The sequence below is a fragment of the Zophobas morio genome, unplaced genomic scaffold, assembly GCF_036711695.1.
Source record: "Zophobas morio isolate AGI-343-1 ecotype UQ-CSIRO unplaced genomic scaffold, CSIRO_AGI_Zmor_V1 ptg000002l, whole genome shotgun sequence".
NCBI classification, from domain to species: Eukaryota; Metazoa; Arthropoda; class Insecta; order Coleoptera; family Tenebrionidae; genus Zophobas; species Zophobas morio.
In genome coordinates, this window is record NW_026972107.1 from 13901132 (window position 1) to 13925658 (window position 24527).

Below are 24527 nucleotides of genomic sequence, written 5' to 3' on the forward strand. Positions count from 1 at the left end.
AATTTATGGTTTAAGCAGTTTATGAGAAGCAGTACCAGAAATTAAAACTTTTTTGGACAAGAATCTGTTAAAATGGTGAAATTTATTCATCATAAAATCACAAAAAAAAATTCCAGCACGATTAAACCTGAAAATGATCTTATTCGGACATAATTTCGATTATTCGGGGTTAATTTGTCGTTGAAGTTTGTTTTTGTACCTTTGGTACTTGTCTTCATCGAATGTTTGCATGAATAAATTTTGGAAAAGTTGAAAATTTGTCCTGTGTGGATTATATTCCCGGAAAAGCTTTTTCAGTGATGAAAAAGAAGCCAATTAAAAGCGTTATCCTGTTTTTATCCTGTAAGGACAACGGATATTCCGTTGACGCGGCTGATGATGTGTACAGTAATGGGGTGAACCAAGAGAGAGCCAGCGCGTAACGCCGTCTAAAAATGTCCCCACTATGTTCGTCCCAAATAACAGTCCTCGTTCCGATTTAATTGTCAAAGAACAAACATGAAATCAATTGCTGATAGGATTCATTAATATACGGAGCCACACGGAGGAGCAGACCTTGAACCTGCAGCATAATAAATAAAATAAGCCTGGAAAATGAATAACACAAAAAGCGACCGCCGCGCCATTTTGCCGCCTATCGGCCACAGTTCCAACTAGCCGCATTCCTGGCATCAGATCCCACGTCCCTATCGTCGTGACAAGCTAAAGTAATTCTAATAGTTCCGACATACCGCCGTTAATAACGAAGTTTTCCGCCGTGTTACGCAACGAAATCGAGCCATTTTTTCGAACATTTCCGCGGATTCAGACGCGCTGTGGCCGAAACTGGTGGAAATCGGCGGAAAATCGGCCGGATTTTCCTCGTTTTTGCAATAAATTCACTAAAATCCGTCATCGCCGTTACAAGCATGTGTATCGTTTAGCGCTCGGCCGTCTTCGGCCGCCTTCGCGCCGTACGTGCTTTTGGTGGAATAGCGACGACGCATATCGCATAGGTGGCGTTGTGAGACACATTCAGGGAAGGTAAGAAACCCTTTGAACTATTTTTCTCGTTATTTACCCTTCGTCGCGGCGGTTTTTTGAGTTTTTCGAGTTTGTCAAGTCGGCCGGTGGCCAAAGCGCCCACAAACAGTCGCCGATCGCGAGTTTCGGCCAGGTTTTGACGGTGAAATTAGGCTTTTAAGTCGGTTCAGACGAGGAAATCGCCTCTTCTAACAGGTCATTTGCTTTGTTTATGCGCTTGTTTTCACGTTCGCTGAAGGCGTGCATGGCGGGTGGCGGCCAGCGAGGGGCAGCAGCGCCTCCACAGGAGCAGCCGCCCCCTGTAGCCCCCGGAACGGGAGGGGGACATCCTGCCGCAGGGGGCGCTGACCATGAGGTTGTGTTTACGGTGCCTACGCACAGCCTTCGCCGCGACTTTTCCGCTCGTGAAGGGCCGCAGCGTTAACTTCGTGCTTTTGTTTTACAGTGTAGATACCCGGTTGTGTACTTTTACACCTAGTTTATTCGCGGCAACGGAATTTTATCACTGACTTGGTGAAATTTCGGAAAAGCGCCACCATCTCCGTAGTCCAGAGCTCTTGAGGAACGCGAGAAAACTCGAGCTTTGTTGCATTTTTAAACGTGGGCGATCGCAACTACGTATTGTCTACACGGTCCACGCTATTCAACTAAATCGTTTTCCTACATAAAACTATTTTTCTGTTATTAAAAATAAGTCGTTTTGTTATACACAATTATGGATTATGCTCGGAAAACCTAAAAACTGTTTTTTTGCGAAAACATCACCGTTTTAAGTGTAAATTCGCACCGATTTTAACCCTACACCCTTCGGTCTTCCGACCTTTGCTCAGAAATTTTCGAGTGGGAAATATCAATGCTAGATGAAGTAATAACGAAATGGCGAAATATCCCAAGAAAATCGAACTTTTTCACCCGGAAACATCTTTTAATATTGATTACATTGCAACACATTCAACATTGGATAAAATCACTTAATTTTACTCTCGAAACGAAATCGATTCGTAAAACTTACGAACTAGAATTAACAAGTACGCTACCGGTGTTTCAGGATAATTAATAATTCGATTATATTTTCGGCGCAAATATTAAATAAGTGAGGGTAAAATGTTACCAACTTTGTGAAACAAGAGTTGAAGTTCTGTTATTAACTGAAATAATTTCAGTAATGGGTTATTGTTGCTTCACATACATTGCTGAATACATTGTACACAACTGTTCGGATGAAACTCAATAAATTCAGCTAAAAATGATTACAAATCGAAATTTAATTCATAACATTGATGCAGTTAGTTTACATCTTTGCAATTAAATGAGAAACAAAATAATTATTTACATCAATGTGTTGAAGTTTTCAGATTTTATTACTAGTCGTTGGTAGAATTTACTGAGAGGAGTATATATATAATCAGCTGTGAAATTGGAGTTGTCGATAGTTTTTGATTAATTTTGAAGATTTTTGTTTATTTTTTCAAAATCTGTAAGAGGCCGGAAATTGCGTGAAGTGAAAATATTTATATGGAGGGGTTTAACTCGCCGGCTAAATAGTATTCAATAGTATAAAATGCGTAGGTCGCTAATAATTGAGGATTTTTAATATCTAATGTTTAGTAGAACATATACTGCAAAAGAAATAAATAAAATCTATTGTTTTCTACGTTAATTGATGTCTTTGTGGAGATTTTAGAAATATTTTTTATTTATGTAATAATTGAATATTTAATATTTCATTTTAAGAAAGTATAATCTTCAAGACTGCAGTAACAACCAAACTATAGAAAGAACACTACAACAGTACCTAGTAAAATTTTATTACAAAACTATAAGTCACAAATTCAATGCAACCCTGGATGTTTCTAGCCCACTATACACTGACGGCACGCTCCTTTTATTGGCGTCATTATCCCCCTGCATTGTCCGACAATCCTTCAAAGTAGCAATTCTAAAATTTTACTTTTTACACTACAATATACATAGTACTATTTTAGTGTTCTTTCTTTAAATAGAAAAATCTGTATCAACTTAGAATTTAAAAAAATATATTTATAAAATATAGTCCGGCAAATCCCGCTTCTTTGAAAAATGATAAAATTTGATTTTGCGATTTTCATTTTGTGATAACCAAATGGAAAAAATGTACATATTCTCAATTTCTCAGTATATGCTTAATTAAATTCAACTGTTTATGTTTATACTTCAAAAGAGTTCGACGATTAGCACGCATGAAATAAAATTTAACTGATTTCGTTTCCTCAATGCAAAGAGAGAATTGATTGATTAATTAATCACACTCAGTTTTCCCCAAAACACTCATAAATTTGAAAAACCTTCGGCAAAATTGTAAAATGAGGGACAAATTTTTATTAACGATTTACCACGCTTCCAAAAACCTTAAAAGATTTGCGAGATTTCTAAACCCGGTTTTTGCAGTTTCAAAGTAAAATTGTAAAATATTGCTATAAAATTTTGATTTTTTGTTCTAAAAATCGGGATGTATAGGGCAAAAACTTAACACCGATTCTTAAGTCACACATGCAGGAGTATATATTTCTACAAAATTTAATGAACTTTTATTTGGCAAAAATGTAAAATGACGGCATCATTTTTTAGGGGGCATAAACGAAAACATTTCAGAATTAAATTGTAAAAATCTGAATGTCCAGGCTAAAAACTTGACATATATCACACATTCAGAAGTATGTACCGCGTGATCAAAAATGTCTGAGTCTGTTGGCAGCACTTGCTAAATAAAATTGTGAACTTTTCTTGCGTTTATGTTGGTATGACGGAAGTATTGTGTGATAGATATGTCAGTCGTGACATGTGACAAGTCTAGGTTAGGTTTTGAATACATTTTGCAAATTAAAAATATCAACAATCTGTCAATCTTGACAGCTGAAGCGGAAATTATAGAAAACATCATGATACCAATTTCAACTAAAAATCCAGGATTGCCAACAGACTCAGTCATTTCTGATCACGCGGTAATTCTATAAAATTTAAAGAAAATTTATTAGGCAATGATGTCATCATTCTTTTAGGGGGGTTAAGACGAAAAAATGTTTATTAACGATGAACCATTCCTACAATAACCTTAAAACGTTTGCAAAATTTCAAAGTAGTCGGTTATGTAGTTTCAAAGTTAAACTGCAAAATGTTGTTATACAATTTAGATTTTTTTCCAAAAATATGGATGTCTAGGGTAAAAACTTAACACGGATTCATAAATCACACATTCAGAAGTATGTACCGCGTGATCAGAAATATCTGAGTCTGTTGGCAGAACTTTTTAAACAAAATTGTGAACTTTTCTTGCGTTTATGTTGGTATAACGGAAGTAATTGTGTGACAGATATGTCAATCGTGACACGCGATAAATTTGGGTTATGTTTTGGATACATTCTGTAAATTAAAAATGCCAACAATCTGTCAATCTTGACAGCTCACAACCGGAAATTATAGAACACATCATGATACCAATTTCAACTAAAAATCCAGGATCACCAACAGACTCAAGTCATTTCTGATCACGGGGTAATTCTATAAAATTGAAAGAAAATTTATTAGGCAAAAATTGTAAAATGTTTTTAGTGGGGTAAAAAGGAAAAAATGTTTATTAACGATTTACCCTTCCTACGATAACCTTAAGATGTTTGCAAAATTTCAAAGCATTCGGTTTATCAGTTTCAGAGTTAAATTGCAAAAAAAAATGTTTGCGAAAAATGTAGATGTCTAGGGTAAAACCTAAACACGGATTCATAAACCACATCTACCGGAGTATTTTATTTTAAATTTTGGTAATGAAGTCACCCTACTGTTCATGGGGATGATAATCCAAATTTTGGTTAGCCTTTTACCATATAGGAAAATCTCTCATTCCTTGTAAGTATTTAGTTTTGTACTAATTACTATTAGACACAAATATAAACATCCAAAACTTATAACTTTCAGGACATCATTTTAACCGCGACAATTAAAGTATCTTACTTGAAAACCAAGCATGAATTTTGTGGTTTATGTTTGTAGAATACGAATCCCTCTGATCTTAATTTGTCTGAAATAATCTTCACCAAAAACTTAACCAGTAATAAACAAAATTGTCAAAAAATTGGAAGGACATTTTATATTCATCATACACAGTAATGTAGTTACGAAATTTTGAATAGTTGGAAGAATAAACGTTTTTTACGAGGATGTTTCAGGCAGCAAAACAAGAAAATTTTTTAGCTTACAAAATTGACGTATTCAGTTTCAACTTTTAGAGCAAACACAAAAGAAATAAGTTTTCAGTTTTACGAAAATATCGATGATGACAGAGCTTCGGCCGCATTACGCAGAAAGTATTAAGATTGTTCTTAGAATGTAAGTCGACTGACAAAAGTATTTAATCTTACATGTCACGTTAGCCAGTTACTTGATGTTTTAATTAAAAAAGACTTCGGGTTTTACATATTTGCTGCTTTAATCTAGTAAGTAAACCGCTTCATAACTGAGAAAAAATATCAATGACGTCATAGCCGACAGCATTGGACAAAAATTGTTACTTTTCTCACTGCACTGGATAATTTCGTCATCTGATGACATCTGACAAGAGTGATGTTTAAGTAATTCCTTGTATCTAACTATCGACAACGTAACTTACAAATTAATAAATCCATTACATTAGTTATCGTTTTTCAGAGACAAATTGCTTACTTTAAACAAACTATCTTTGCGATTCTTTTGACAACGTTGAAAGACCACAATCACCTGCTTTTGTCAGTAGCGAACAGCAAGATCCACTCTGCTAGCTACATACTAGTATATAAATATTTTAAAATCCGATGTTTCTGTTTATAATATAAACTGCCAAGTTTTGTCGATTTCTGGTACCGATGTGATAAATAGCGATCTGCAAATGGCGTGGAATCAGTGCTACAGTTATCAATTCTTTTCTAAATTCATGCATACGAATACATTAATCTTATCACAATAAATATAACTTTTCAGCTGATAATTAATCTTGGTTGTAAGCCATATTTTGACGTTTTATTTTTTAACAGTGTATATAAAAGACGTAACTCTGTTTCTACTAAATATTATCAATTTAATGATGCAAAAAACACACAGTCCATTAGAAATACGAGATGAGGATTAGTTGTGTGTTCATTAACGAGCCGTGTTATATAGCATATCTTTACATCAAATTAAAAATTAGTGGAATATTAATGTTATATAATATAGTATAGTAATCGAACTCTAAAGTAGTGAAAATATTTCAAAAAATGTTGAACATTCTAAAGTTACTACCGTATATATAGTTCAACGACGCTATTAAACTCTGAAAAGTTAGTTTAATTGCTGAAACAAATTATGTTGAGCAAAAAGTAAAATCCTTCGTTACTGATGAAGAACTACGTAAATAAGGATCTCGAATTTCTCGGAAATTGGATACAACTTTTGTGGCGAAATTTTTCACATTAGCAGAACGATTCCTTGTAAACGTAATTATAGCACCGCATCAGTTATTAATTTTTAACACAGTTTTCAGTTGAAGTCAAAGCTTTAAATGTGTCACAAAGAAATCTCAAAAAAATATCCTATAACTTGTTGTTCACTGCTGTTGCAAGACACTATTTACTTCGCTGTAGCAATTGATTTTTTATTGATTTTACAACCAACTTTAATTATGAATATTGTCTTTCCACTTAAACTATCAAAAATACAAGTTTTATGTATATCGACACGCACTTAACTCCTTAAACTCCTACATATGTTAGTTTCAACCCACAACCATCTTTTCTGTGGTAGCAGATACAATTATCGTTATTATCATTCACCATTGGCCATCTCCGTTGGGAAAAATAAAAAACTTTTTTGCTGTTACACCAGTGTAGTCTATAGAAATTTATACGTATTTAACCTTAACACCGCTCGGTGTTATGACCACAGTTCAGAAATTTTGAGGTGGGAAATATCAATGCGGGATGAAGTAATAACTACTAATGTGGAAGTATGCCTCCTTTCAGCATTTTTTTATTATTATTATTCTGAATATATTTCACCGTAAATAAACAACATTTTTAAAGAGCTAGTAGACCTAAATATACATATTTAGGAACACTAGTGAACACTGCCACTTTTGACTTTTGTAGTTTTCAAGTTAAATCACCCTAATTTGGAGGGAAATTTGGAGCGATTTGGGGTTGTAGGTACAAAAATCTATTATAAGAGAAAATTCTGTGCTTAACACTTACTAGATTTGAACTAAAAACTATTGTGTCTGATACAGATTTTTTATACTCCATCTGAATATCATAAAAAAGCAATTAAGAATCGGGGACAGCTAATAAATAGCAACTTTACGTCTCGACGATGCTTAAAACTTTTTAACTTTAGTCTGCTTCAGTCCGAATAGACATTTGTGAAAAAAGTTAGATCTAGAAAATAAAATTAACACCAGAAATGTTTCTTCACGTATCTTTAAAAATGGGTATCTCAATCATTTGCGGAAATTTCGGAACGCATTTTACCATTGTGTTCACCTTACAAAACTCTAATGAATCGTACCAAAAACATTGTTGACGTTTTTTGAAGGAAATGAGATATAGTAAAAAGCTTCTTCGACATATCTGCTTTTACTTCATTTCCAAAAAAAAGTCGGCATGTTTTTGGTACGACTTGTAAACTGAAAACAGTGGTGAAAATCTCGTTCCAAAATTTCCATAAATAATTGGGATATTGATTTTTAAATACGTGATGAGAAATTACACCAAAATAAAAAAATGGTCTAAAATTATTTAAACAAAACCTGAAGTGCAACTGAACAAATACAGCTTAATTAAAATAAAGATATTTGTGGACTGTTAAAGGTACAAGTAAAGAAGGATGCTATGAAGTGGCGTAAATAACAATAAACAAATAATTCTTATTTTATTTTATTATATTGTTAAATAAGGCGAGTACAACATTTATTCTCACATCTTATCACCTTTGCTATAGTAGTATAAAAGGTGATTGTACAATTTGTATATTTTTTTGCAAAAATTTAGAAGTCTAGAGGAAAAACTCTGCGAATTCATACACCATACATGTAAAATTTGACAACAGTTGGTCCTAGAGTTTCGGAGATTATCTGTTCAAAAAAAATCAACGCAGACATATCAACAGACGGAAACGATAGTCCTATTGTTGTACTCTAGGGGATCATGAAACGTTGAAGATTCATGAAAATAGTCAGTCGCCCGATGGACTCGATTACAATACTTAAATCTTATAAACTTGGGAATAGAGGAAATTGTGGACAGTTTATACATATTTAAAATACCTAACTGTGGATCATACAATAATGTCCAATGTATGGCTGACGATTTTTTTGCTAGTAGAATTTAATTCTGCAGAAGGTTGACCTTTCGTATTATTATATTTTGCACTCATGACCTTTTTTGATGGCTTTCGCGCATTCACCAGGGTGCGGGAGTTCGAACTTCCCGCACACGTGCATTTTAACTTTCCGTTGCCATGGTAACCTTAAAATACTCGGGTAGTGTCAACATTGTGACGTGTTGACGGCGCTGTCAATGCCGTTGTTTATAAATAACTCACAGTTAATCTCTTCAGTTTAAAGATTTATTCGTTGCAAAAAATATTGTACACAACACGTTCGTGAGCCTGCTTCCCGCATTCACGCAAATGCGTCACTCCCTTCGGTCGTGCCGCAAACAAGCGTTCATGCGGGAAACAGGCTATCCCGAACTAGTTGTGTAAATTACTAATTTCTACCAATTAATTCATGAAGGGAAAGTTTATCCTCATTTTGGACAACATTTTATGTTTAAAAATTAAAAAAATACACCGAATTGCGTACCTTGTTTAAAGCACTTTTCCGAGTTTCTCCGCAATTAATGTATACACGCTGGGATTTTATACATATAATTACATCATTTAGATAAATATTACGCCAGAGCCGACCAGTAATAAGCCTGATTTTTTTTTCAGTAGTGTTTCAAGTAACTTTATAAAAAATAAAAGCTTCCATTTAAATTGTTAGTTAAAAATATCACTATTAATACTGATATGCGTTGACAGTTGTATTGATGATACAATTTATTGCATTGATTTAGACATCAAATAAAAACAATGCAATTAGTTTTAATTATTCAAACGTGTTAATGGATTCAGTTAAAGTATAAACCGAATGAATTTTGCCAATTTGACTTTACACAATAACTATTGAAATTATAAAGCTTCGTGAAATTCTCTTTGTGAATCGCCAGTGGGGCTTTAAGCTGCTTATTTTTTTGTATCTAATACTTTGTCAGTTTATCCTCTCTACTAAACTATTTTCGCTTTAATTTTGCTTGTTTTACTCTTATTTTCACGGTCCCTGAAGACACGTGCACAGTGACCAACTCTTTGCACCCTCAGAACTCGAGGAACACATCCTCCTAAAGCTGGCGCCAGCCACGAGATGGTGCTGTGATAGCTTTTTATTTTTCGGTGACGATAGCGGATCGTGTACTTTTTTTTCAACGAATTTTATCATTGAGTAAAGAAATGGCGGAAAAACGATTGTATTCAAGGATCACACAGTTGGAAACGTCGAAAAAACTTGAGCTTTATTGTATTTTTCAATGGGGGGTGGGTGCAACACACCAGTCATTTTTTTGTTTGTAAAGAAATCAATCTTAGTGCTGTCACTTACGATTTGCGTACGAAAAGTCACAAAAAAATAATGCTTTGTAAGTTTACAACGATTTTAACCCCATAATTTTTGACCAAGAAATATCGATGCTGGATTAAATAATAACTTGAAATTTTACAGAACGTAAAATAAAAGAATCATCCGAATTTTTTAATACTGGCTATTGTGCAGCATATCAGACAATTACTAAAATTTCAAACAGAAATAAAAATTGTTCCTCAAGCTTTAACAAACTGGTGACATGTAACTAAAAATTTGATAACATTTTCGTCGGATAGAATTCTGACAATTCCTTTTCTTTTATTGACTGAATAATTTTAATACTTGTTCTTTATTACTGCACATAATAGTCGAATAGATCATAGACAATTGTATGTAGGAACGTAAATAAAATCAACAATTCATGAGCATCAAAAATCGTTAATTGATAACTACAGTCTCAAGGTTAATATCTGTTCGAAATTTAAACGTTAAAAGGTTATTAGACAGAAGTATGTGGGCATCCATTTCACTTTTTTCTTTATAATTAAGTGTTGGACAATCGTTGCTTTTATATGTCAATTGTGAGGAACATCGGTGGTAAAATCATCACATGTTTCTATTTTAGTCCATTTCTTTTTCTAAAGTTTTCTAAAGCTGCGTTCATACATACAAACAAAAATAAGTCTAAGAACAAACTTTTTTTATTAATTTGCAAGTGTTATCGTCTTTCGAAAAAAATCCTTCTAACTTAATAACTGTCAAACTAAAATTACAAAACCACGAGTTTCTGTTCATAATAATCAACTAGTTTTGTTTGTCGATATTCCTTCGGCGCAAAAAAATTAAAAGCTTTTCTGTATTCTTGCGCACGAATACATTTAATTTTATCACAACATAATTTTTCAGTTATGACTGCTTAATCTTGGATGTAAAACATGTTTGTAAATTTAATTAAATCTTGACAGCTTGTGAAAAAGACCTCATTCGATACCTGTAGATATTTGTATTAATTAAAATAATAATTATAGCGGAGTACGTCTATAAGGTTTTTGTAGGCATCACGTTCTATAAATTTTGAACCTTTGAATTATTTGATTTATCTCCTGTTGATTATCTTGATGAATGAACTATATTAAATTGGATGATTTTGTCGTCGTCATAATTATGAAAGTTTCTAGATCAGTAAAAAAATGTAAGCGATTTTGAAAAAACTGTGAACCCAGTCACTGACGAACTCCGGAAGCTCCAGTATGTGGACTTGGATAGGTAGATCCAGAAGTGTTGTATTGTCTTCACAGTTTTTAAAAAAATGTTGCATACGCTTCTAATTATGTAAGAGACGAGCTTCCGTTTTCATTTTCATATCGTGAATTCTAAGCGTCAGGTATGTTTGCTTATCTTCAGTGTGATCGGTTAACATGTACGTAAATTCAATCTTCCGATACGCGTCTGGTATTCCAAAAATAGCCACAGCCAATAACAATATCGAAGGTAACTAAAGTGCTATGATATATAATAATTCGTCATCATAGTCGGTCTTTAGTCATTTACGCTTTTAAAAAATGTGATCGTAGTGTGTTTCCTTTAATTTGTTTGTGCAATGGAATTAGTTCGGAATATTTGCCAATGTCAAGTTAATATTCGACAATTTTTTATTATTGAATTGTATCCACGGCATTAGTACTAGGTGGCGGTTTCAACTTTCCAAAAAGATTTTCTCATTTTTTGTAGCACGTTTCTATGAACTGTTGGCATACGAGTGTTACCTCATCAAGATTGAATCATCATTTTTGTTGACATTTAACATAACAAATATTAATAATTACTGTTCTTCTTTATTGCAAAAATTAATAGTAATTCGTATATTTTAGTGTTTTTAATATGTGTACGATTGTAAAAAAAGTCTTGTTCGTAACATGTGCAAACCTTTTACTCTCTTCGCACTTGTTTCGGAATCGCAAGTCTCCCGCATTTGTTATGAAAATAACTATTACGGTGCGGTATAGATAACGGATACTGCACTTTATATCTGACTTACTTTTTCCTGTACGATGGAAAATTATAAGTAAATGAAAAAAAAGCTATTGTTGAAAAATCGAATTTTTGTTAATATCAGTTGTATTTCTACGTTTACGTACTCAAAAATTTTCAAGAAATCTCCATGTTGTAATATCGCTAAATGAAGATATCTGTTCTGCTCTTTTCAAAGGATAATTTAAAATCTTGGTATCAGTGGAAATAATTTTAATAACCCGTCATCACTGCTGTACATAAATAGTGGACTATATCGCATTATACTCGTATGTTCGAACCTAAATAAAATTAATGACTCGTTAACCTCAGAGATAATTACTAGAGATTCATATAGTTCATACTTCATACCTCAAAATCAAATTGGCATTTCCTGTTTAAAAATTTAAAGATTGGTCATGAATATTGTTATTTTTGCGTCATTGCTCTATTATACTATGCTCATGTAACATCAAAGAATATTACAGATCATGCAGCTGACGTAACTCAAAAATCGATTTCTCATTTATAAAATCATGTACCGCATAAACTGCCCATAATTCAGCCCTGCAACTTTCATCCCTTAAGATGTACTCAAAGTCTCAAGTGGGAAACATCAATGCTAGATAAGCGTTCACAAAATCGCGAAATATCGCTTTTCCAGCCGGTAGCATTTTTTGGTCGTCCAGACGAGTTTTGTTATTTCAGCCAAATATTGATTACGCTGCAACATCTTCAACATTAGATGATTAAATTTTAAGTAATTTTACTCTCGAAACGAAATCGATCCCTTAGAACTTCCGAGCTCGGATTAACAAAATACGTTATTAATATTTAGGGGCAAGTAATTGAAAATTCGATTACACTCTTTCGTCGGAAATATTAATAAGTAAGGGTATCGTGTTATAAACTTTATGAAACGACAGTTGTGCTTTTTTCTTATTTACTGAAATAATGATTGGTTGTCATTACTCGTAGGAATTACATCGTATGCAGAAATTAATTATATGTATGAACTTTAACATCAAAAATTGATATTCAAGGTTCATGTAATTCATAACTTCAGTTTCAAGTTAATTGAGAACATTATAATATTGGGAAATGTAAACGTTGAGGTTGGGATTAAATGTTTACAGGTTGATTTTAGATACGAATCATTTTTTTTTAAATTACAATTTAGTGCCTAAAAGTCAAAAGTAAATCGAACTATGTTAAATCTGCCCTGTTTCTCTTTCCAACTTTCATTTAAAATTTAGAATATGAAAGCTCACATAAGTAAAATAAACGACCCTGTCATAGGGTTCATGTTTCATTATCATCATCATGTAATCCTTTTGAATCTGTGCCATTGAATTTTGCTTTTGCTATCAAATTACGTCAAAATTAGAAGCTATATGGGAATTAAATTACACCTATAATCTACAAAATTACACAATTTCGTAATTTCATTCAGATATTGGGGTTATTGTATTGTTGAAAAAGGTAAATCCAAGCAGAAGACGAAAACTATTAGTTACAGATTTTAAATATTTATACTTGAGTTGCAACATCAAAAATCAAAGTAATTAGGTACAAAATTTAAGTTCCGTGCTTCATATACTGGAACTTGTTTATAATGTTACAAGATTAACAGAGAATGTATACATTTAAATTGCAGCTTTTATCATCGGTACGTTATTTCCGAGACCAAATCAATAAAACTGAATATATTAACATTTTGATGGACGTAATTTAAAGTTCAAGAATCTGTACAATTAACAATAAAAACAGTGTATCCGATGTCGCTGTTGTTTGTTGTATAAATGTAAAATGAGTAGTGTTGACGGCTTGTTTTAAGTAGATGTCTTAAAAATTAATTGTTCTACCGTACTTGTAGAATGCTTATTTAAACCGAACGACTGTCTTGTGTATTTTAATTGTCGTCATATTTAAAAATAAACATTAGATGAATTTGCAAAAGATGATGTTATACATATATTCAGACAAATTTTAATTATTAACATTCATTAAATAAGAACACCGTCGTAGTCTCGGTTTTTATGGTACCGTTTTCTTAAGAACAACTGAAACCACTCGATGTTCAAAGTCTTTAATAAATCCAACGTGATTTAGAAAATTATCTGAGATGTCTAGACTTGCCAATTTGATTTGATTATAAGCAACAACTTTGTGTAGGTTTTTTCAAAATATGATTTTCACTAGATATTGTCGCCTTGAGACTACATGGTTTGATAACAGTTGAAATTAAGGCTAATTTACAATGCTCTGTTCTATTGCAATTGATGTGTTACGTTTTTGTGGATTTATTGTGCTTTTATATGTACTATTATTGACGGTTCTGACGGTTTCGCAAGAATTTTATAAATTGCTCTGTTGACATTTGCAATATTTTACTGGAAGTAATTTTTGATTGATGACCTATTTTAAAGGTATTTTTCTTTATTCATTTGTGGTTGTTTTGTTTCGCTTAGATAATCTTTAACTTTCAAGTTTAAATTTTGTTTCCACTGCGTAAATTATTAGCGTCAATTACTTTTCATAAAGTTTGTGTTAATGGGTTTATTGTGTTGCGATTATCGTGTTAATCAAAACTGCCATATTGCTTACTAAATGTTTATCAGCTGTAAATGTCACAGTATAAAAATATATTTAACTTAAACCTCTACTGTAATGAATTGTTAAGGCAATGTTATAGTATTTTTTATCAGGTTTCAACAAGATTTACGGCGAGGTCTTGCTATTATGCCTAAATCCTGTTGTGTTGAGTTTTAGTACAAGAAATCCTGTATTTTGTTGTAAATTTTGTAGTCCCGAATCCTCTGAAAGAGATTGAACACAACGTCAAGACAAAGCTAAAAGTTAAAATATGGTATGGTTTGTTGGAATATTTTACTGATCTTTTATTTATTTCATCGATGTTAATATTGTTATTGATAAACAATTTACTTTTTGTTAATTAATTTCCAATAAATATATTATCCTAGTTTACTTTTAAGGTAGCATGGTAGGAAGTGTTACCGTGAAAGTGTTTTTCCCTTTCTGGTTGCTACAAGAACACGAAATACCCAAAAGAATGTTTACACAGATTTAGTACAACAAAATTAGTTACTTCGGCTCGGAATAACAGGTTTCGCTATAACGAAATTCGGAATTATAGGATTCCATTGCAGGATTCGGAATGTGAAAATTTGAGATTGCAGAATCGATATAATAAACTTGACGCTTTACATTGGTAGCACAATTTGTGTTAAAACAACTACAGAACTCGCCACCAGTCACCTTTCAAAAACAATATTCCCAAAATTTTCAAAGCAAACTTACAAGGAAGCAGATTACTTGTACCTCAAAATTTCTGAGATTGTCGATAAGAAATGGTTATAACCTAACGGCATGAAATGTTTTTACAAATTTACATAATTGATGATATTTATGTGCAATTATTGTAATGGTATGAGCTACTTCAGTACAGTTTTTGTTTTAGACGTCTTTTACGTGAGCGTAAACCCAATTTTATTAATCATAATGTGTAGCATAATAGATGCAAAGCACAACATTGCTTTTAATTTAAAGCATTTTTAGATTTTTATTGAAAACATGTTTTATTTTTAGCTCTAGCTAACAAAAACCGCTAACAAAAAGTTTTTAGCAACACACGAACGTTATCGTTCCACTTTACGATCAAGATTAATGTACATGCTTAATTATATTTCCACAACTTTCACAGAGACAGTAGTATTCATATGTTAAATGAATAAAACAGAAAATGCGACAAGAGTGAATATCTAATTAAAGAAGAAATCAAAAGAGAATAAACGTAAATATAGTCTTACTTCATGGGTTAATATAAGAAATCAATTGGATTTTCTTGTCTTAATTTTGGTTTTGGTCAAGTGTTCACATGCATTTTTGGCAAAAATTAAAACGTTTTTTATGGAAACTTTATTTTCACTATACACTAGCAATTCAGCAGTTTAATCGTACCGATGTTATCATTTAATGCCTATCATGCTACGTCCTGTGCTTTATTAACTCGTTCATTTTAGGAAAAAGTAATTCCTTTTTATTAGAAAATTGTTTTAATCTACGGAATATAGTACCTAATAAGCATTCACGTTCGGTAGAAGTAACTGACAGAAACTTTTCTGTGGTTAAGTTGCAATCTTAAGATCACTAGAAATTTAAGATTGGCATCAACTGTCTAATTTTCTAATTCAAATGTCAAATCTGAATTGTGTGGAAAAAAAACGAAGTTTTTCTAATTTCAACACGCTTCGTTTCAAGAAAATCCTTAAATACAGCATGGAAACAATTTCCATAAAAGTAATCACGAGAAAGCTCATTTTAAAGGAAAAGAAACAAGAAATATTTCGTGGTTTTCAAAAAATTGGGTAAAACCAAACAGTTAAACTGGTGGCAGAAATATTCTCCGTAAAGTTCGCTAGTGTTGTCGAGTGTTTTTCGAATTTTAAAATAATGCAGATACAGCGGCGCTTGTGCCGTTAATATTATAATCAGAATCAGAAAAACGACTGCGCAGATTTATATGCCTACATGCTTTGTTGGTTCCGTTCTACAATTGGTTTTTAAGTTTTATATAATCGTTAGTGTTTTGTAAGAGGTAAAACACTCGGCTTTGAAAATAATTGTACGTAATACACGTATAAATTTAGGTTTCCGAAGGCGAAGTTTTTCACATTTTAAACACGTTATAGCTGCCAGAATCAAATTTCTAAGGCGGTACCTATCTCCAATTGCGTGATTGTGGTGAAGATTTACTGTTCATTTTCTTGGATGAGACATGGATATACCAGAACGGATCCATGGTGAAATTGTGTGGATCCATGATGATGACATCAAAGCTTGTCCTCCTAAAAAAACTAGTGAAGGGAAAAGATTCAAAATTTTACATGCGGGTTGCTCTTTGGGCTTTTAGAGGGATGCGATTTTCTCCTTGGTTCAAAAATAGATTCACTAGATTACCACAAAACCATCACATTTTCGATATTTGACCTTTACTTACTTACATGTCACATTTTTGATACCTACTTTCTGACATTCCAGTAATACATTATACACTAGAACAATTATGTCCGCAGTTACAAAGCTTAAAAAAAAAAGTTACCAAATCTAGTTACATCTACCGAACGTGAATTCCTTATACATACAGTTTCCGCACATTTTTCACGGAAATGTAATTAGTTACTGTTACTATAAATCTTTGTCATTAAAAGATAAAAATACAAATAATAATCTGTTGGAATATTTAAATACAATAGAGGTTAAAACGTTGTCTTTCAAAGCTTTCTTTTTTTCATTTGGCATTCCGTAATTGTTGCAGACACGCGTGATCGAAAATAAAAAAACGGATCAGACTTGGTTGTGAGACCAAATGTATAGGTGGTACTACTGCATAACTGACACTGTGCCGTTCTGCCAACTGATAGGTCTGTCACTTGTCAATGTTAAAAAAATTGTAGGCGTAGTTATAGGTTATGTTGATTTACTTCAAATTGACCACCTAAAGCTCGACAGACCAGTTCTAATTCGTTTTACTTTCGATCGCTCAGGAGAACATAATTGTTAAAAAGTAAGTGGATATTTTTAATTGTTGTTTTAAAATTTAAAAAATCAACTTATTCAAGTAAATCAAGTATGTAGACTATCAAGTAGTGAACACATAGAAACACATTTTACAATTTAGTAAGCGTTATGTAAGTTACCTTGCCTTGTATCAAAGTGCAATTAACAAAATGGTTTAAAATTTATTTTAATTGTAAGTATTTTGTCAAATTAAATATTCTCTCGTAAAATAATGTGGATAAATTTCGAAAAATCGCTATTATTTACGTTAAGATATTAGTTACGGGGAAATTATATACTATGCTCCTGAATCTTCACACATACGTAGTACGTAAATTGTAAAACTTGAACTCTATTTACCTTATTTTTAATTATATTGGGTAGCAAGAGTTATTATTTCTTAAATTTCTACTAAGCAATTCTTTGAAGTCGTTGCTTAATGTAACCAAAGTTATTTTAATGTTCGTGTAAACAGCGACGACGAAGGTAGAACATGTAGGATGATGGTAAGAATTTATGTCTATAAGTAGCGCTTGAAATACCGGATATCCTAAGCCGTTTCTGAAAAATTAACTAAACCAGTTTTACACATCAGCTGCGATAAACTCATGTTGTTTGCTAATTTATCATTTACGCGGCAGATTGTCTTTATTAATAAGTACGAACGATTAAAATTTTTCTGTGGAAGCTATTAATATAATCTAAACGAAACTTTTAATTCCAGAATTTTGTGATGACATGGCAACTCGGGACAAGAAGCTTTCTGTTTCAAGAAAGCAAAACACATCTTCCCCTGTACCACCTAAAGAAGATTTAACAAACACTGAAATAAGTTCAAATAATGAAACGTCGGAGGAAAATCAGCCGGTTAAAAATGCCGCGGCGAAAATGTCACCGAGTAAAGCACCTTCATTAGCAAAGAAATTAGCAAATAAAAACCCCCCAAAGAAGTTAGCAAAGAAAGCTATTAGAATAAAACTGAAACCCACCATCAAGAAGAACGTGAAGATCAAACAAAAAATAATTAAAGCAATGTTGAGTAATCCTAAAAGTTCGGAAACCAAAAAGAAGTTGCTCAAAACGTGTGTTAAGCAAATAAAACCAAAAAAGACGAAATTGTTAAAGAACGATAAGATGGAGGAAAATTTGCCTCCGGTTTTGGAACCAATTCTACCGATCGAAGAGGAATTAGAAAACAAGCAGTCAAAGAAAAAAGGTGCAAAACCTCCTCGCATCGATAACTATTCGAAGAAAACTAACACCTCGGATACCGAGAATTTGGTTATCGATCCAGCGAAAACTAAGCGAGTTTACAAGAGGAAACCAAAAGCGGAAAATACGTCTACGGAAAGTATTGAAGACGTTATAAGTGATCTGACTTCGCTTATTAAAGCTGGCGATGTTAAAGAGGAGTCCGATGTTACGTCGGAATGCAGTAAAAGCGATTCGGTAAAGCCGAAGAAAGTACTGAAGAAGAAGAAGAAAGAGAATATAGAGAATACGTTAAGCGAGTTGAGTCCATCGGATCGTAAGGTTATCGACATGTTGGATTTAAATGTTAGCAAATTCAAGGATTTACCTATCGCGAAAAGGCGGCACAGTATTGAAAAATTTCCGGTGGGTGCTGTGGATGCGGATGGACAAAGTCTTGGCAGATTATCAGTATTGAATAATTTACCGAGATGTATTAGTCCTCGTACGAAAAGTGTTCCCAAACTTCGACAGACCCCAGACGGAGTCAATCGTCGCCTTAATCCATACAAGACTCGATCGGACTCGCCAGCAAGGATATTACGAAACGGCAAACAAAGAAAACTTAAGGATCTAGGACTGCTAGAAGGTCTAGTAGAAACAGCATACAAGAGACGCAAAAGGAACTGCTCCGAATTTAGTGGCAGCGAAGTGTCCGTTTCGAAACTTTCAGGCTATGAGTCCGATAGTAGTTTCTCAGACTTATCATCCATTCATGGTGCTGAAAATACCGAACATAAAGATGTAGAAAATATCAAACCGGAAAAAAAAGATAGCTTCGACGGTAATGAAGAATTTTCGGATAGTGTTCAAATCACAAAGAAAAGACGAACCTTGTCGAACGAAGCAGAAAGCAATAGTCAAAATATGGCAAACTTTACCGATACCAACTCGAATTTGTGTTTGAATAATAAGGAAAACACCCCCATCAAATGCGAGGACGAGGTGATTGAAGCTACCACGGTTAGTCCGAGTTCTAAAGTTCCTGATAAATCGATTATTCTTGATATAATGAAACAAGCATTTAACGATACTTTTGACGAAAAAGAAGATAAAGAAAGGAAATTGACGAAGCAGAAAAATGTGAAACAAAAGTTAGACACTGTTAGCACTGAAAGTTTTTATAATAAAACAGCGGATGTAAAAGACGAGGAAGAAACGCCGTGCAAAAGTGTAGTAGATACAAATGAAGTTCAAGAAGTCACGGATTTGACCGAAGAAGTATGTAATAATTCTCAAAACACGGAATCTGAAAAAATTGTGACCGAAAGCGCCGAGGCTGCAGAAGAAACAAGTGCACAAAATTCAAAGGACACTCACGAAAACGGAGTGAACGGAACTACGGAAGAATTCGAACCGGTTGTGCAAAATGGCGAATCGCACAAACCAAAACAAGCGATTGAAGAAACTCCGGAGAATTTGGCTATTAAGGAGAATATTCTGCAGGCGTTGGGGTTGCAAAGTTTAAAGGCAGCTAAGGAAGCTCGACTTAAAAGTAAAGAGAAGTCTGAACAAAAGTGTGATTATTACCAAGGTTCCCTTAAAGCTGTTATTAAAATTAATCGTAATGATAAGAAAAAAGGAAAGAATACCATGAAAATGACTTTGCAAAAGAACAAGAACAAAATTATGGATTCCGATAACCGTGGGATGGACGATGCGTTGAAAGCAGCAAAGGACGTAAGTCGTGATTTAGGGTAAAGCGACGTGATTGTAAAAGATTTGTTTCAGGGACCTTCTACAAGTTGGAAACACAGTGGTCAGTCGTCAGATACGGCTGGTGCGCACAGAAAATCACATTATTCTAACCGCTCTAACATGGGTAATTACTTGGTTTTGGGGTTAACTCTTTATTTAAGCCTTGTATTATGCACTTTTTTCCAATTTAATCGTACTACACTGTACACCAAGCTCTAGTGCTATGCTTTGAGTCACTTTGGTTGAAGATGTTATCACTTTCGTTTTATCTGCTAATAATAACTCATTGGTTGACTACATACACCCTCTTTGATATTTCTTCAAAGTAAAACTTTTTTCTATTTAGATGGAAGCAGTGAGCATACATCCGATGGAGAAACCGTCGGTCAAGAAGGGTCGACTAAAGCTTTGGTCATACCAGAAAAAGCTAGCTCCTTCAGTATACATCCTGGAAGGATTTGTAAAGACGAATGTTCGTATTGTTTTGGAAAGTTCGGTCTTTTCGACACACCTTGTCATATCGCACAAATGAAGAGTGTCGATAGACAGAATAAAATTTTGTCCGGTATTTTATTCAAACAACAAAGTCGTTATTGTCAGTCTTCAATGTCATTCTTTGTAGCTGAAAAACATTTGACCAGAGATTCGTGTCTTTGTGATGCTTGCTATCGTCATGTTGATCGCAAAGCTAATACGCCTTCATACGTTAATAAATCATACAAAAGAAGTGCTACTGTAGCACCGGGTCCAAGGCAAGACCACTGCCACGTTTTAGGATGTCATAAAATGGCCATAAACATTTTGCGACGGAAATGGATTATTAAAATGAGGAGAAGCATATGCGAAGTGGTAAGTTCTTCATTCACTATTGAGAATGCATACTTAAAAAAAAAAAACTCGTAGATAAACATAGATTTAGATAATCCAGGTCTTCATTCAATTCCCATTTGTGATGAACACTATTCGGCACTTGAATACCTTATGGTGTGTGCAATGTGTAAGAGAAGGTTAGCAAAGAATCACATCCACTATTTGGGACCTGAAACTGTAGATTTGAATTCCGCATTGTCAGCTGAAGGAGTACCCTTGTCGTTGACTGACAAACCAGTCGTGTGTAAATTGTGTAAATATTTTGCAGCGATCATTCTTAAGCCTTTGGAAGATCGTCCTGAAAATAGTTCGACGTTTTTCAGAGAATATAAGAAAAGGTAATGTTGTATAGCAACTTCCAAAAAGTTGTGTATAAACCTTATCTTTGTGTTTTCTTTAGATTGCTGCATTTCAACGATATCGTACCAATGGACGAAGCAGCCGCCGAAGAACCGATAATTATTCCTGCAAAAGATAACAAAATCGAAAAGGAACAAGTGCGGAAGAAGCGGAAACTGTCGAAAACCCAACCCGGAGATGGTGGTTCTGATTCTCAGGTAGAAATAGACAAATCTGACCAAAGTCGTGTGCCTTCAACTGATTCCACTAACCAATCTCGTCCCGAGTCTCCTTCCGATTATATGGTGGATTACAATACCTTAATTCCGTCTATTGCTATGGAGTGTGGTAGCGACAGCGAGTCAAAGAAAGAAAACTCGACCAAACCCGTACAAGCCAAGAAGCTTCCGCGCCCAGAAACCGTGAAACAAGCCGTAGAAATATCAAAGAACATGAAACTAAAAAGTGACAAAAGTAGTGATATAGCTGTGCAAAGACTGGGTTCGAATCCTTCCATATCGGTTAGACAACTGTTTCCTTGCGAAGAAGATCTTCCACTCCAAGGTCATATCGAATTCGGAAATGTAAAAGAGCGCACTCCCGAGGGATGGGAAAAGTGCACTTCCATCATACAGTATGACATGGAAACCAAACATTTATGGCAGGAGTTGCAAAAGCCATATGGAAACCAAAGTAGCTTTTTAAGGCATTTAATTTTATTAGAAAAGTATTTCAGAAATGGCGACCTAGTTCTAGCTCCAAACGCTAGTCACCATTCTATTAATTATAGTGAATCGGTGCATAATAGACTGAGGGCGTATGATAACATACCATCCAATGCGGGTAATGTGCAACCACTGAGTATGTTACCATTCAACAAAGCCCAGAGTTCTCAGAAGAGTAACGGCGCGGTTACGACTAGTACAAACGCGAATCCTAGTGTGGTTAATAAGGAAACACATCCCGCGGTATCGGCGACGGTTAACGCCGCCAACGTACCCAAGAGCACCCCCATCACAATTTCGCAATTGAACAGCCCACCGCTGATACCTCCTCCTGCCTCCACTGTAGCAAAACCCAAACCCGTCGGAGCCCCTCCAGGATTAATATCCCTCCATCCCGGCACGAACAGACCAGTGGCCCCTCTAGTCAAAGTTCCACAGTCCCAAAAAATTAAATTCCCGATCACCAAAAACTGGAGACCTAATCTGATTCCCATTGATCCGAGCAAAAAGAATCCTGAACGAAAAGCGGGTCTGGTTCAGGTGATCTCCGGCGGTAAACCGTACCATATCACTCTAGAGGACTATAAGAAGATGTGTGCTATTAAAAAGAGCTTCGAGTTGAAGCAGAAGAGACTGCAAGAAGCGTCGAACGCCGGGAAACCTGTGAAAGTGTCGTATAACTCAGTGTTAAAGTCGATGGCGCCCAGGAAGGGTTTAGTGATCTCTAAAACGACGACTGCTACGAGTCCGAAGAACGAAGCGAGTGAATCTGAAAATATTTTGGATAAACTAGACAAGCAAGTCGAAAAGTTAGAATCTAGACTCAGTGAGAATAAACCGCCCCTAACTTTACCTAAAATACCTAAATCGTTGACTGTCATACCGCAGACGGTTACCCGAAAACCTTCGCGGCCTTCCAGTCCTGTTTTGTTGATTACTCCAAAACCAAAACAAATTACAAACAAGTCATGATTAATTCTGACGATGTTTCAAAGTGCCTCTGAAATTTGTCTTATATCTTTCATTGTATACAATTATATAGAGATTAGTATATATCTACAGTTTTTGTTTTCCTTTTATTTTATGAAAATTGTTGGCAAAATTTTGTATTTTGCTTTTAATTATTGTTATAAGATTGACACAACTTAGAGGATATTTTTTTAATGAAGAACTTTGTAAATACATACATACTTTAGGATAATAAAACACTCTCAGATCTTTTTGTAAACTTATCATTGACGTATGTGTTCAATTGTTATTATACACGAGTTATTTGTCATTTAAAATTACAGCAATAATTGCCATTATCAACTTCTCGTCTCAGAGTACTTAGAACAAAAGTATTAATTACGATTTTCCCTATTTACATTCTGACCTCTGTTTGTATAAAGTTTTTGTCCAAATGCTCACAATAATCTTACTTTTACATGTTCTACCATCTAATTTATTACTACTTTAGTATTTTTGTATATCCATCTGTTAGATTTTTGAACTTGTTTATTGGAAATACAAAGAATCGTAAACTGTGTTTTACAGAAAATGTAAAAACAGTCAGATTGTGAAAATGAAAAGTCTGAAATATTGTTATTTTTCTGAAACTTGTAAAAAGCCCAAATATTTGAAGTTACTAGTTAATTCATTAATATAATTTTTATTTATGTATATAAAAATGGGCGTTAAATAATTAAATAAATAATTTAATTTATCTGGTGTATTACTACTACAGAAGAAATATTTATCCCTTAATCTAAAATCCAAATCAATCGTATTAGGGAGGTTTCATGACAGTAGGATCGGACTTTGCCGCCTTGTCGCAATAGGAGTTTTAACTACGAAACGGGTTGATTTATGATCCTCACGGACAGCTGAAAGTCTGAGCACTTAAATTCCTTGTAATAAACTTAAAGAATAATCATTTACCCATTTTTTTTTCAGTATAACTATAATTTGACACGTTGGAATATATTCCATTCAACTTTTACGACGTACGTAATGTGGACTTTTTTCTACTTCTGTTTAATAATATTCCATTCTAAAGTTTTGCGTAAATTTTTATTTGGAAATAGTATTACATTCACAATTACAGCCATTAATTTCTCAGATGATTTGCTTCACTCGCCTACGGCTCTTTTCGCAAACGTCATCATCGTGAACAATGACCATCATAATTTGTGTTTTCGTTTGGGTAGCAGAAATTTCAAATAAAATTTCTATAACTGCCTCGCCTATGTTTTGTGTTTTAATTTGCACTTCCAAGATCTTTTTCCATATTAGGTTTGTATTATTGGAAGTTCAATAGAATTTTTTTTGTAACATTTGTTAACTGAGATACTGCTGTATAGTACATATAACTAAAAAAAATAGGGAAG

The 24527-nt window shown here is 33.9% G+C and overlaps 1 protein-coding gene across 2 annotated transcripts; it reads left to right on the top strand.

Annotated features, from left to right (window-relative positions):
- The first annotated feature begins 683 nt into the window (after positions 1-683).
- On the top strand, positions 684-23863 carry East (enhanced adult sensory threshold). Of its 2 annotated transcripts, none has more exons than XM_064054941.1 (7): positions 684-1023; positions 18000-20206; positions 20258-20348; positions 20571-20789; positions 20847-21073; positions 21128-21432; positions 21495-23863. In XM_064054941.1, exons 2-7 carry the CDS (start codon positions 18014-18016, stop codon positions 23128-23130), a joined length of 4671 nt encoding a protein of 1556 aa, XP_063911011.1. In that variant the 5' UTR covers positions 684-1023; positions 18000-18013; the 3' UTR covers positions 23131-23863. The 2 variants fall into 2 exon arrangements, with proteins under 2 accessions (XP_063911011.1, XP_063911022.1); XM_064054952.1 differs by having other exon boundaries at positions 20258-20306.
- The last annotated feature ends 664 nt before the right edge of the window (positions 23864-24527 follow it).